Source organism: Pseudopipra pipra, chromosome 4, assembly GCF_036250125.1.
Source record: "Pseudopipra pipra isolate bDixPip1 chromosome 4, bDixPip1.hap1, whole genome shotgun sequence".
Classification (NCBI taxonomy): domain Eukaryota; kingdom Metazoa; phylum Chordata; class Aves; order Passeriformes; family Pipridae; genus Pseudopipra; species Pseudopipra pipra.
Window position 1 is genome coordinate 13918631 of NC_087552.1, and position 15537 is coordinate 13934167.

General features: G+C 39.8%; 1 protein-coding gene across 1 annotated transcript in view; it reads left to right on the top strand.

Moving 5' to 3' along the window:
* PTPN13 (protein tyrosine phosphatase non-receptor type 13) overlaps positions 1-15537 on the top strand; it is a 117520-nt gene that overhangs the window by 32345 nt on the left and 69638 nt on the right. Inside the window, exons 3-6 of the mRNA XM_064651678.1 lie at positions 992-1161; positions 6081-6146; positions 8795-8980; positions 13025-13118. Coding sequence (XP_064507748.1) covers positions 992-1161; positions 6081-6146; positions 8795-8980; positions 13025-13118 — 516 coding nt within the window. The remainder of the gene's footprint in view (positions 1-991; positions 1162-6080; positions 6147-8794; positions 8981-13024; positions 13119-15537) is intronic.

The window sequence follows — 15537 nt, forward strand, 5'->3', positions numbered from 1 at the left end:
GACAAATACAAGTTAACTTTTATTTTCATTTGGCTAAAAGCTTGTGCCTCCTTCAGTGAAACTGAGCTGATTCATGTTCAAAGTGTAGAAAAAAATATTTGGACTCAAGGAAATGGTCTCTCCTTTTCCTGCCTTAATTCAAGGTACATTTGAGGGTTTAATACCTTCCCCTGTGGGTGCAGCCTGGCCCCTAGCCCCTTCCTATTTTTTTTAGGGGAAGTCTGTGGCCAGAAGTTTCACAGCAGTATTATCTGACATCAAAAACCTAGCTGGCAAATTGCCTATTCAGGGTGTAGGAAGTTTTCTTGGTCACTTTTGGTTCTGCTATTTCGGTGCTTGTTTTGCTGTTTTCAGCTATGTATTCACAGGTTTTGAATGGGCAATCTTAATAAGGTTTCAGGTTTTCTTTGCCCACTTCTACTGCTCCTAGAATCATTCTTTCCTTTTTCACATTTGTAATATCTTTTCACTTTAGACTAAAAAGGACCCAAACCCATTTCTGTTTTGTCCAGTTCTGTCTGCCACTGTAATAAACAGCATTTCATCTCTACTTATTTTGTCTTCTCTCTTCAAACCATTGCTGCAGCAGTAGTGCTATGTTAGTATAAGAGTAAACCCCATTCCTATGATAGGAATTAGCTTTAATGACATGTGCACTACAAAAAATGGGCAATTTGTATGTCAGCTGTAACATAAATGAAATAACTTGAGGACAGGAGAGCTCATGAGTATTTTAGCAGGCTCTCCCCGAGCTTGCTGGTATGAGCAATAGCAAAGTATAGTCAAAAAAGATAGGTGTTACTCCTCAGTGTGATTAAAATTGAGGTGGTTGTTGTGGTTATGAAACACCGCAGGTGGAAAAGGAAGTGTGAGTCTCTTCCACTAATAATATATAGGCTGATAGTAAAATAAAATCAAGCAAGGGCATCAAACTACATGGATTTAATTTCAGGGTGTTTGGTTGTTTTTTTTTTTTACTTTTCAACTACAGCTGATCCTACTGCTCTGGGATTCATCATTTCTCCGTGGTCTCTCCTGCTGCTTCCATCTGGCAGTGTATCATTTACTGATGAAAATGTCTCCCAACAAGACCTGCGAGCCTTCACAGCACCGGAGGTTCTGCAGAACCATTCGCTGTCATCTCTGTCGGACGTTGAGAAGGTACAGTACCTCTTCCTTGGCAGACAGCTGTTGTGTGTTGCTGCTGATCCCTTCACAAAGGAGCTTTAAATTGTCTTTTTTGTGTCCCTGTGGTTTGTGATTTGTATGTGTAGTTTGTGCTGTGAGGGGGAGGGATCCTCCTGCTTCGTTTTTGTTCATAAAACTGGAGTAGTGATTATGGTTGTATGCAGTTATGAAGAACAGTCTCTACAGGTCCCGGTCACATATATGCTACTGAGAGCCATACTTGGGCAGTGGCTGCACAGAATAACTGACCTTAAAACTAGTCTTAAACAACACTTCACCTTCTTTTTGTAAAACATTTCAGTGACATCACCAATTGTAATTTTCAGAATTTTTTTTTTTGAAAAATGCATCTGAGAGGTAAGCAAAGGAGTTACTCAAGCAGTCCAGGGCCTTGACAAAAGGAACATTCCTGCACTTATCTCAAAAGAAAACGTTTGTTTTAATTAGCGTAAGTGTTCCTCAGTTACATGCAAAATTGCTCCTTTCCACCTTTCTTTTTTAGCTCTTCCCCAAGGGGAGATGTTCAGACAGGTTAGCTTTGTATATGTGATCTCCTCCAGGTCATTGATAGGCACAGTCAAAATGACAGGCTTCTCAGATGTTTTAACAAGAATTTGTTGCAAATGGTAACACTTTCTCTGGAAAACCATTCCCTTGGCTTAGTCAAAAATATTTAGAAGTGGGAGTAAAAAAGGAAGTGGAGCTCTGTTTGTATCTCCTTGGCTTCTCTGGATCAATAATCCTTGGAGAGGGAAGCTAACCACAGCCAGTTTTGTAATCTGGGAACAATTATGACATTTGGCAGTCTTCCTCCAGGAAGAACAGCAACATGTTCTTACTCCAGAGGAAAGTGGTATTGGCATCGATAGCTGTTGTGTGCATAAGGACTATTAAAACATGTTTTTCTGTGTTGAATATTTTGTGTTTGCAGCTTTTTTTCTTCTAACCTTGTATAGAGTCAGTTTTCTTTAGGACTCTATTACTGAATACCTACTGAAAATGGGTTTCCTCAGTTACTCTCAAGCCCTTTAGAGATCCCTCTTGCCCTGCATATTGTCAAAATTAATGGCATCATAAAATATGTTTATAATTTCATCTATGAGAAAACTATAAACAATTGGCAACCTAGGTTGAAAGATTTAATAGAGAAGTAAAAATGACACTGACATAAATGCAAATTTGGGTTCTGTTATGTAGGATGCAGCTGCCAAGTTCTTTGGTCATACTGTTGGAATTGTTTATCTTCTTTCAAGAGGGACAACACTTTTGAAGATAGTAATGTTACCTCTAGTGCCGACTCTGAAGTTAATGTACAAAACAGGCCTTTAAAAATGCAGGAAAAAGTTTTGAAGTGACAAGTTTGTGACCTTCTTCAGAGCTGATTGCATTCTTTGTTCTGTGCCAATATTCAGTATGCTACTTCTTTCTTTTTGAAATAAATAGAGGGCTGTTACTATTAAAAGCCACGCTGTGATGTTTCTTGATCTTTAGGAAGGAATTACACAGAGAGACCTCTGTGGCCTGTAAGCTCCAACACAGAGCACATCAATTGGCAATGACCAGAGACTGGCATTCTGTGCATGTGCAATGCTAATTAATCCTCTCTGATTATGGTGCTGTGAATTTCTTTCCTGGTATCAGTATAACTCTGCTTGCTGGATGCCAGGTGATTTGCTTACTTGCTTATAGAGAAGAAAAAAGCTCCCTAAAACATTACTTTGTACAAAAACTTTTGTCCTTTTATGGCTTTATAAGTTGAAGTTATTAGGGCTGATAAATAAGTTATATGTGCATCCCTCTTTTTTTGACTGCTTCCTTTTGCATTCATATTAAACTGAGTATTGGGTGGTACACACTGGTTGCTTGCAAGAAATGTGTTGACTTCATGTTTCTTAGATCTTGTTTTGCTGACTGTGGTAACTTTTAACATATTTAGACCTTTTTTCCTTGTTCTGTAACAACTGGCTGTAGTTCACTGAATTAATTTACTGGAAATCTTTGGTGTTTTCCTTTTTGATTATTCTTCTGAAAGTTGCTGAAGGCAGAAAAATGCCTTGTTTTCGAGGCCTTTTAACAGACAGTGACAGAGTTGCATTTGTGTTTTGAGTTACGACTGTGCTCGCTAAGACAAATTAACAGTGTATTCAACAATAAATATTAGAAAAAAATGATAGGAAATTAATACCCTTTTGATTCTAAAACACAGTCAATTTGAATCCCAAATAAATCTGAGGTAACTGCAAGCTTATTGGAAACGAAGTAACCAAGCCACTCTAAATTATAATGGAAGATTAATTTTGGAAATGAGTTTGATGTTGATTTATTTTGGAAAATATTAAAAGTATTATAGTAAAAAAGTTAACTAGAATTTTTGAATAAATGCTTTTATTTTGAAAGTTGTTTTTAGGTAGATTAGTAGTTTAGGCTTAGTTTAGGTTTAGTTTATGTTTTAGTTTAGGGGTCTGACTTCAAGTCTTGGTTTTGGAAATATCTTTTGTATCTTTTGTTATGTTGAAGCTCAGAATCATAGAGTGGTAGTATATCCTGAGTTGAAAGACACTCATGAGGATTGTCAAAGCCAAATCTAGATTCCAAAGAGGGCAACCTAAAAGTGAAATAATGTATCTGACTGTTGTTCAAACGCTTCTTGAACACTGACAGACTTAGGACCATGACCATGTCTCTAATTAGAATTAACAATTTTTATTATAGACACTTTAATTGCTGTTCTTGCACTGTTGGGGGACGGATGGAGTTGAGGAGTTTATATCCAGTGTATCTGGATATGTATGGAAGACTTTCTAGTATTTCAGTTGAAAGGGTAATGGGTAATAAACCACTTTTCTCAGTATTTGAAAGTAATGTTTCTGGTTGAATGGGGCAGTGATATTAACTGAGGACCCTTCGATGCATGCCTCTGACTACTGACCTAACCTGTACTTTGCATGTAGCAGAGAGACCTTATACATTGTTGGCCTCTGGGAGAGGAGGCTGGTGGGTGAGCCTGTGTTAGCTACACAATGCTGGCTACCTCTTTGTGTCTAGGATAAAGCAGTGTGTCACCTGCATCTGTGTACATTGAATCTGCACCTGTGTGTATTGCTGCAATCCTGCCTGAACATGTCACGGGCAACAAAATTTGCCTCCTTGTTTTCCCTTCTTGAGGGGAAATTGAGCACAGTCTCAGAGAAATTCTCCACGGGTTTGCTCCGGGTTTATCACAAAGAAAAGCATTGTTTCTCTGTTTTTGCTCTACCTGAATATCCTTCTTGCAAATCTGTGTGGGCTCATTGCTCCATCTTCAGTGGGACTGAATCACAGCAGTAAGGAACAGTGTGCCAGCAGTACCTGGTGTATCGCTGCCTTAGACTGTCCTGTGCTGACTCATACTCTGTGCTAGACAGAGACCATCCCACAAGATTTTAGTGGCAGAAATGTCGTATGGGGGTGCTTCTCTGAGTACGTTGAATTTCTGTTTTATATGAATAAAGCGTGTTGAATTTACAAGAACGATTTTAATAACATTTTGTTTCTAAGTATATTTAGTAATTGCTTCTTTACCCTTCCACAGAGCTGTGTGTTGCTCTTGAATACATGAAAAGGAAACTTTTTTCTGGTTTATGGTGGAAATCTAAAAATACATGATACTTGTGTTTGGGATTAATTCCCCATAGACTGCAGTAATAGTATGATGACTTGCAAGCAATCTTGTCTAAAAAGAGAAATATTTGTGTTACTCTTTTTCTGAGTTTTGAGAATATATTTTGTTGTCTTGAATAGGCTAAGAGCCTCCTCAATACAGAAAATTCACTTGTATGACCTTAAGCTAGTTCTACATGTGTGATTTTTAACAACTCTACAAATTTAGTGTGGGAAGAAGAAAATTTTTATAATTTCTATGTTCTCTTCGGTCCATTCATTACCTTTTGTACACTCAGTTTACACCTGAGTTTTTAAAATCTGTATGTGAAGCACCTGAGTCAGCACAGATCTTGTAAATTTATATATCTAGAACTTAAGATGTTTTGCTTTTAGTTGTTGAAGAAGGTGACTTAAGTGAACATTTATCACTGTCCCTGTAACTGTTGTTCATTGCCTTCAGAATTATTTAATAAACTTGTTGCTTTAGGTAGCAAAAATATTACTAATAGCTTGGTAGAAAGAACCATCACTAGTGTATGTTACTTATACAGTCCAGAAAAAACTGCTTTTTTTTCCCCCAACTTACTTACCTGTTTTGTTTTGGCACTCACCTACAGCAACAGCCTATGCTTGTGCTCTTAATTCTGCAATATTTAAAGGTTTTATTCCCTGTACTGATGGGCTTAATATGTTAAAGATATATTAATGTCATTAATGTTGATATTAATTGTTAATTATACATGTAATGATTAATGTATTTGTGCCTTAAAATATCAGTAATAGTTACTTCTTTGTATGTTTATATTCTTTTGTTCATTCCTTTTTTTCTTCGATCCCAATCTTTGGGATCTCCTGATGATAGTAGCCCACTGTTTGAGTCATCCTAAGGTCTGCCTTGCCTTCAGAGTAAAGTTTTGAGGATCCTTGGACACAACCATATAGTCTTTATCTCACACCAGGCTGATCACATGGATTACATGAGTTTGTGGCTTCAATGTGAGATGACAGCTTGAAATTAAACAGAGAAGACAGAGGCACTGGTTAGATGCAGTATGTTCTGTAGCAGTAGAATTTTCTTCTCTGATTCTCATGGTAAAGGAGAAGAAGGATTTGAAAGACAACTGAGCTTGAAATACCAGAGATATATTTATAGGCAAGATGATGTTAAGTTAGTTGCTCTCCTTTAAAGTTGTGCTTTGCGTTTCCAGTTGTGTTCAATGAGTTGACGAATGTCTTGTGTCTTATGACAGGTCCATATTTATTCTCTTGGTATGGCACTCTTTTGGGGAGCTGACCACGAAGTTCCTCAAAGTCAGGTAAGTTTAGGTTTGGTTTTATTTAATAGTGCAACTTCAGACTTGATAGTTTGACTGACTGCATCAGAGTTAGCACAGCATTGGAGTTGACATAGCATCTCGAAATGAGACAGTGAAGAGAACTTCGCAGGATTTTACAGAATGGTTAGGGTTGCAAGGGGCCACAGTGAGTCATCTGGTCCAAGCACCCTGCTCGAGCAGGGTCATCCCAGAGCACACGGCACAGGATTGTGTCCAGACAGTTCTTGAATATCTCCAGTCAGGGAGATTCCACAGCCTCTATGGGCAATCTGTTCCAGTGTGTGGTCACCTGCACAGTAAAGAGGTTTTCTGTCCTGTGAAGTGCGTAAGGATGATGGTGGTGTTGTCTTGCAGGAAGAAGGTGCTGATAGTACATTTCTCTTAGTTTCCATGAAGATATATCTGAGCTAGTCTGTCCTGTAGTGCCACAGGCTGAAAGAACAGTTGAGGCTGCTGACAAAAGAGAAAATAATTTGTTTTGGTTTAGGCTTATATAAAAACAAATATTGAAATAACATTGTTGTTTTACACATAATAAAGCACTTGTTCTCTATGCTGCCGTAAGTTCTGTGAATCTGGACTTGGCACATACAGATACTTAGGTTTCACAATAGCCAAGAAAGGGTATGAATTGTTTGGAACAGGGAGTAGACTCTTGCTATTGACTTGTCAGTCAATGCAGACAGAGTTGCAGACTGCTTAGAGCTGGGTGTTATTGCTCAATGGGGTTATTTTACACACCCAGCAGAACTCCTAGACTGTCTTTCCACAACTGACTGAAGATAATGTGATTCATCATCTTCCTGGATGTTCCTTCCCTGCCCCCAATTAAACTTTTAGAAGTAAATGTCTAAAAGAATGAAAAGAAAATGAAATATATTTGAAAAAGCACGTAATGATGGACTTGGAACTGCAGGATTGTGCAGCTCAAGGAGAGAATAAATTTGTGGTTCATATTTGAGTTTGATCCTACTAGTTGGTGTTGTGTGTAAAGATAAGGAAGGAAGTTTGGAAAGGCTCTTCCACAATTTAAGGATCTGGTTCCTAATACTTTCTGTAACAGAGTGGTAGTTGGGTTCTCAGTTGTACTTATTTGGAAGTAGCTGCCTGAAGGTGAAAATAAAACAGTCTGAAGCTCTGACTGTTTAGGGGTACCTATTCATAATGCTTACCGTGCCTGTCCCAAAAGCCCCAGTAATTTTAGACAGCAATCCACTTTCTTTAATGTCCTGTCTTATAGGACAAGAAAGGAACACTATTTAGCAGCAGTGGGAGAGGGACTTAAAGTAGGTAGAGGTGTTGAGCAGAAAGTAGGCATTAATTTTAGTCCCGGATTTGTTTCTTTCTTTGGTATTAGAGTGTAGCAACAGCTTCTCAGTAATGCAGTGAGAAGGCACACTCTACCTGTTCATAGAATAGTATTTTCCCAAAGATGGTGTGGTGAGGTATGCCTGGAAAGAATTTACCTTTGGGATATTCTCATGTGGTGCCTCTGCCCTGTGGAGTTAGTGGAGGCAAAAGGACAGTCTTGTGTATGGCATTACTTTTAAATGTTAATGTGCATGTAAAGGTTTTCCTGTTTTTTAATACATTTTCTATATTTGTCTGCCTGTGTTAGTTAATGAGCTGCTTCTCTGCTGGGAGTGCAATTGAATACGGGAGTGATTTTTTTATGATTAGTTAGAAGTGATAGATGGGAAAAGCCTATGTTAATTAAATCAGGGTGGTCCAGAGCATTTTTTTTTTATGGTACACCTTAAGAGTACTCATGCAGGGAAGATTGGAAGACTGTAATTATTTGAAGTGCTCTGTGATGCAAAAAGCATGACAATGCTTGTACTTTGTGGGTAACCACCCACTTTGGGAGAGCTGCAGATCAGAAAGCTCAAGTCCCAAGTGCCTGCGGCATCTGAGAACAAGTGTTATCGCTGACTGCTGCATACCCTGAGGAGGGATATTCCACGTTCAGTGTGCTGCATTAACTGAATGGGTAGAATAGAAATAAATCTAGATTTACTTTTTTTTTTACCTGAGTGGGTGTTGTCCTGCAGTTATGAAGCTCTGCTTCCTTAACCAATGGCTTTGTTATTTTATTCCTTATTTTTTGTTGGTATTGTTTTATGATGTCTCTGGAATTTGGAAATGCTAACACATCTGCTGCAAAACATTGGTGAGGTGAGGAACTACACAATATGAGCATAGAGGGTTGTACAAAATGATTGTAGTGCGAATTGAATTTTATACTTGGGACTGGCTGGCAAAATGTTCGAAATCAAGGGAGAGAACTTGCTCTGAATCTTTTCACTTTTATTTTGTTTTCACTTATTCATTAAGCATTTGAGAAAGGAAAGCATCGGTGTCCTGACCTTACAGATCAGGCAGCTTGTTTGGGCTAGAATGTTGCAGAGCATGAATTGAGTCTAGATGCTGAATACCTGTCTCCTGTTCTACAGCCACTATTTTTTCACCACCTAGATGGGGACTCTCAAATCGGCACTCAGATAACATAGGCAATAAGTCTCATGAATAGTTATTTTACGTTGTTGAGTGTCTTTGGTTTCTGAGCGTTCAACAAGTCACTGTTCATACTGATTTTTCCTGTTTCTCCTGTTCTTGTTTGTCACTAGCCTATCAAACTTGGAGACCATCTCAACAGCATCCTCCTCGGCATGTGTGAAGATGTCATTTATGCCCGCGTATCCGTACGGACTGTTCTGGATGCTTGCAGTGCCCACATAAGGAACAGTAACTGTGCCCCTTCTTTTTCATATGTGAAACAGTTGGTCAGACTGGTTCTGGGAAGCCTGTCTGGGGTAAGTCTGTGTCAGTGTTTGAGAAATAATAGAGATGAGCAGGAAGAGAGCAGAAGTGCTAACTCACAGTCACTCTGCAGTCATTCTTTGTCTTGTTTTGATATGTTGCAATTTTGAGAAGGGTCAAAAGAACTGCTTCTCTCCCCATGTTACAAGTTTGTGCACTTGACAATTCCTCCTGAAACATGCATTCACGAGTTTCCGAGGAAGATAATTTTGTGAACTGTGTCTTCATAAAAAAAAAAAATGAGGAGACAGAACAAGATGATGAACTCTAGAGCAAGCCTTAGACTTGTTGCTACTTGAAATGCTTCAAAAATGATTGCTGTGAGTTTTCTTTATCTTAGTTATGTTTGCCTTTTGGAGAGTTGCTTATTAGCAGAAAGAAGGACTCTTTAGGCAGTGTGCCAATTCTCTTGCACTTCTGCTCAGCTCTTGGATATGAGAATTGTGGAAGATTTTATTGTCTAATGATGACCAATCTGTCAAACTGTTTTTAGAAGTCAAAGAAGCTACATGAACTCATCTTGCAAAGTTACTATTCCTGAAAGACAACTTCTGTCTTCACCTAAACCATTACAGCATAACTTCAGAATAGTTAAATTGTTTCAAGTTATAAAGGAAGACCATAAGTTGTCATAGAATCAAAGAATAGTTTGGGTTGGAAGGGACCTTAAAGATTATCCAGTTCCAGCCTCCCTGCCATGGTCAGGGACACCTTGTACTAGACCAGGTGCTCAGAGCTCCATCCAGCCTGGCCCTGAACACTTTCAGGGGTAGGGCATCCACAGTTTTCATGGGCAGCCTGTTCCGGTGCTTCACCATCCTCTCAGTAAAGAATTTCTTCCTCATATCTAATCTAAATCTACTCTCTTTCAGTTTGAAGCCATTCCTCTTTCTCCTGTCACTATAGGCCTTGTAAAAAGCTTCTCTCCATCTTTCTTGTAGGCTCCCTTCAGGAAGGCCACAATTAGGTCACCCCTAAGCCTTCTCTTCTGAACAAACCCAATTCTCTCTGCCTTTCCTCATAGGAGAGGTACCCCATCCCTCTAATCAACTTCATGTCCCTCCTCTGGACTTGCTCCAACAGATCCCTGTTCTTCCTGTGCTAGGGACCCCAGAGCTGGATGCAGTACTCCAGGTGGGGTCTCACCAGAGTGGAGTAGAGGGGCAGAATCCTCTCCTTTGCCCTGCTGGCCACACTGCTTTTTATGCAGCCCAGGGCATTATTGGCTTTCTGGGCTGTGAGTGCACATTGCTGGATCATGTCCAGTCTCCCACCCACCAGCACCCTCAAGTTCCCTTGGCAGGGCTACTCTTAATCTGTTCATCCCCCAGCTTGGATAGATACTGGGGTTGCCACGACCTGAGTGCAGCACCTTGCACTTCGTCTTGTTTAAACTTCATGAGATTCCCATGAACCCACTTTTTGAGCTTGTCCAGATCCCTCTGGATGATATCCCATCCTTCAGGTGTGTCAACTGCTCCACTGAGCTTGGTGTCATCTGCAAATTTGCTGAGGATGCACTTGATCCCTTCATCTTTGTCATTAATGATGGTATTAAATAACACTGGTCCCAATGCAGAGCCCTGAGGGACACCACTTGTCACTGATGCCCATTGATACTCTGAGCCACTGACCCTCTGGATGTGACCATCCAACCACTTTCTTATCTATCTAACAGCCCACCCATCGAATCCATCTCCCTCCAATTTGGAGAAGGATGTTGTGGGGGACCGTGTCAAAGGCTTTATAGAATTCCAGGTAAATGACATTTATAGCCCTTCCCTTGTCCACTGATATAGTCACCCCATCATAGAAGGCCACTGGGTTGGTCAGGCAGGACTTGCCCTTGGTGAAGCCATGATGGCTGTCACAAATCACCTCCCTGTCCTCCTTGTGCCTTAGCATAGCTCCTAGGAGGATCTGTTCCGTGATCTTCCCAGGCACAGAGGTGAGGCTGAAAGGTCGGTAGTTCTCAGGATCTTCCTTTCTACTCTTTTTAAAGATGGGCACAATAAATTGGCAATATTGTCAGATTATTCTCTGACCATTACTTGCTTTCCTTGCGTTCTGTTTATAATTAAAACAAATGCTGCGCAGTTTGTTATTGCTGAAGTGATAGCCTGTGATGGTCCTGAATGTTATCTGGTTTTATATCATCCAATTTTTTATCTCACAGGGGTTATGGCAGTGTAAAAATTTTGGTGTCTAGAGAGGCAGCACTGAAATCAGATGAAAAACTTTGATCTGGTGATGCTTCCTTTCTTAAAAAGATTATGATCTGATTGTTCGATAGTTTCTTCATAAATGTGGTTTGGAAATGCTTGCAGAATGTGAGAGGTCCCTGCATTTGTCTAATATCTGGCAGCAGCTGATTAAGCCAGGCCTCCAGAAATATTGCTGAGCCTGAGCTCCACAAAGCATTGTCTAGTCCCTGAGGTTATGTCTCCTCGCTGTGATGTCTGAAGTCTTGTTTAGTTGCCAAGTGGAGCTGATCTGTGATTCAGTAAAATAAAGGGCTACAGGGCCTTAATCAGTGATTCTGTTAAAATAAAGATCCTTAAATCAGGCCAGAAGCTATAGAAACAGCTACTGTGGAAAGTGAGTCATTTTTCTCCAAGTTCTTCATGGCTCTTTCTGCTTAGCAAATTTTCTACCTTTCCTCCCCTTATTCTTGTCAGCAGGCTTTCAGTGGGAATCTGGGATTAGCGTGACAAACTAATCTAGACTGGCCTGCCAGAGACAGCTGTAGTGGTCCCAAATGCTTGTACTGAAATCCAGTGGGGAGCTGAATCCAGCGAGTGTGTTCCCGTCTCCCTATACCATGTTGATAATGAAGGAGCTGGGCTACTGGTGGTTACCCAGTGCTGAAGCTTTGCTAATTTCCTCTGCCAGTAACCTTTTTAATTCATAACATGTCACTGCATTGGCTTTTGCAAGGAGGCCAAAAAAAATAGCTGAATAGAACTGAGTTGACAGAACAATGACGACATAGCTATGCTGCTGTGTTTTTCTGCACCTTAGCTAGCCATCCCTGCTGGTTTTAATGTTCTGTATGTGTGCTGGAATTTAAGTTAACGAGAAAAACATATAATTTTGTTTTTTCAGAAGCAGAGTGAAACTTGCTATTCCAAGATTGGTTTGCCTCTAATCTTGATTTGCCTTATCAAAGGCTTGAGAGGTCTTGGCTCTGTAACTGGTCATTTGGTGGTCTGTGAAGTACAGCTGAGAGGTCCCTTTTGAATATTTTCATTTTCCATGTTAATGTGCTTTGTAAAGGGCAGTACAGCACAAGGCTGATTCAGTCTGTTTAATGTTAATTGAGTTGCATTGTAACTGTAATGGATAGAAGTCTGCTTGATTCCTCCTTCCCTCCTCCCAGCTAAGCTGCTGTCCCAAATTGTGCTCCTGCCATATTGAAAGATCTCACTAAGAATGTTTTGTTGTAGCAAATAAGACCTTTTTTCAATGATTGTACATATGAAATAGCTTTTCTTAGGGAAGTAGTGATTTTTTTTTAAAAAGAGTAAGGAGTAATTAAGCCTGAAAGGAAAGGAATAGGCCTGAGGGGCTAATGAGACTTCTCACAAATGTGTGCATGGGATTTTACATGTGCAGTAAATTGGGGGGGGGGGTACAAGACTACTTCCTGTTACACAGAAAGCTCCTCAGGCCAATCACAAGTTCTAGTCGTGTTGCAGTCATGGAAGATAGTTTTTGTGTGTTGCTGTCCCTTCAGTTTGCTGTAGAGATGGAATGTATCGAAGTTACATGCTTGTGAACTTAATTTATTCTTAGTGGAAAAAAGGTAGACCAAACATATAGTAAAATAATGCACAAACTATTCAAATATGGATAATTCTAGGGGATATTCTCACTGATTAACCTTTTTTTTTACGAAAAGGTTTGAACTGCCATTCCGCACTTGAACTTAACTGTTTGACACTGACTAGTGTTGTTCATTTACATAAACGATGCTTGTTTCATGTTAATGTGAGCTCTTGCAGTATTTAACTTTGTGTTACTGCCTTTTTTTGCAGATGGATCAACTGTCTTGCAATGGAGATAGAAAATTGCAGCCAGACAGGAGCCAGGCTATTCGAGAGAGGCTGAGGGGAAAAGGGCTTCCCACAGGTAAGTGCTTCATTGCAGTAAGGGTTATGGCTAAAAAAAAAAATACAGCCTTCTGGAAGACCAAGTTTGGGTAGATTTTGTGACCAAAGAAATGGAATAGAGGAGGACTTGCTTACATTCACAGAACTCTGATGGTTCAGTGTCTAGCTAAGTGTAGGTGACGGTGACAGGGGAATGATTGTTTCCAGAAAAGACTTGGCTTTTTTCAGTTCAGTCGTGGTAGTGAGAAAAGGTTTTAAAGGTTCTTGACCAGAAGTTTTGTTTGTGGAGAAGGGAAATCTTCAGCTGAAGGTCAGTCAGCTGGAGGGACCGGAAGCAGCTTTTCTTTGTTCCCTCTTTCCTATGGACTCTGCTTTTTCTTCATAGCTCTAATTGCACAAAGCCTCTTTTCCAGATTCCCGGGCAGCCCTGGTCTCTTTTCCCTGCACACAAAGCTTTTTTGCTGCCTCCTCTTTTTATTCTGAAGAGAGATATTATATGTTCCATCACAGTTCTGTGCTTTGACGGTGCATATGGAGGCCAGGTAGGGTTTTACTGTTACTTCAGGGAAGTAAGGAAAGACAACAGTGGCAGGACAGGGAGGAGGCAAACAGTTGCTGTTGCCACTGTGAAGGAAAAAGGATAAAGTGACATAGGATGACAGCTGATGCTGGCCATGACTTGTCACTGTGTAAGGTCATAGATGTTGTTGTTTAAGGTCAGTGGCAGCATCAGCAGCATCAGCTCTGTGCTAGGCTTTTCAGACAAGAGGATGTATTCTTCCAAAAGACTGGTCTCAAATTTTTCTGGAAGAACTGTGGAGCTGGGCAGGAGCATTTTATAGGTCATCATCTTGGACCACTCTTAAGTCGCTGTGATGCAGACGGTGACATGTTATATTCAGGTGAGACCACTTTTGCCCTAAAAGCTTCATTTTCTCGAAATGGGAGTATTTTGGTGCCAGCATGCAACATCACCCACAAATACTCACCACTGTAAGTTGTCAGGGACAGAGGGTTTTCATCTGCCTCACGTCATCTTGCTGCCTCTTTACCACTAGTAAACTTGGAACACTTATGTTGGGTGGTGTGCTTGAGTTGCTCCTCTGTTTAGTTTTGTGTCAAGCAACAGTGCAGTGAATTGCAGGAACTGAAATAATCCACGGAGTTGTGACAATGCGAACTGCAAAGGTTAGACACAAGTCTGGCAAGGCATTGGTGGTCTTCCTTTGTTGATTCTTTTTTGAGATGAGTCCTAGATTAGGCTACTGTTTGATATAAAAACCTTATGTCAGTGATTGCCAGCCCTTCCAGTACATCACTATGTGTTTAGGAACAGTTTCTGTACAAGCTGTTGCTTCATTTTCTGGCACGAATTCACTGTTCTGGCTGCTTTCTCAGGGGCTTTGTTTCCTTACTGGCTTTTTTTTTCTTCTTTTCCAGAATATTTCTGCAACAATAGGGAGCTCTGTAGGAACACAGGATCTACCTAGTTAATTTTATTTGTGAACTATGTAACGTCTGCCTTTTCTGAATTTCTTAAGCTCTTTCTTAAAATTAATTCTTACCCTGGTTTCCACCAATTTTAAGGGTTGAACCAGAACCTTATTGTTCTGGTTGTTAAATTGTTAGTTTATTCTTTAACTCTATTCTTCCCAGTCTCCAGTGTTGCCATATTCATAGTTTCTTTACACACTTCTGTTCTTTTGTCAGTACTACCCCATTCCATATGTTTTTCAAGAACTTTTATTTGAGCACAATACATTACTACCTCAAGCTTTGTCATTTACATACTCCCTTTCCATCATCTATTCTGCTTTTTATTCCATGACCATAATAAACCATGTTTTGGTGACGATCAAAATATTTGTTAAGTTTTGGAGACATGCAGGGTTGTCTAAGTCTGTTTTCACTGCATTAGCAAACCCTGATTATTCTTTCCTTCGTTGTTTCTAGTTTCGTTTTCTCTGCACAGTCTTTTGCTGGTTTGCTTTTCATTTTCTTAGAAAAGCTTTAACTTCTTTTTTCAAATGTTTGTCTGGTTTGAGGGGTGTTGTTTCTTTTTTCGTTTGTTTTCCTACCTACAACTTCGCTTAAACCTTTTAGCAGATTTTTATTTCTCCAGAAGTAATGTTTGTCCTCCACTTCTTCAGTATATCTCAACAAAAAAGCTTTTATTGTAGGTTGTACTAAACTTTGGAGATTATTGTAGTATTTCCAGCCACTATCTCCATGGCTGTCTGGTTCAGTGCTAGGGTGAATAACATCCCTGTAATGTCTGAAACTTTCTCTGAGAAGTATGTCTTTTAGTTAAAGGAAATAAGACTAGATGATCCAATTGCTGGTTTTTTATTGTATTCTCTGACTTGAAAAAGAAAGTCACAGCTAGGATATTCTTCCCTCTTGTCCTTGCTTTTTTTGAATCACTTATATGTATGACT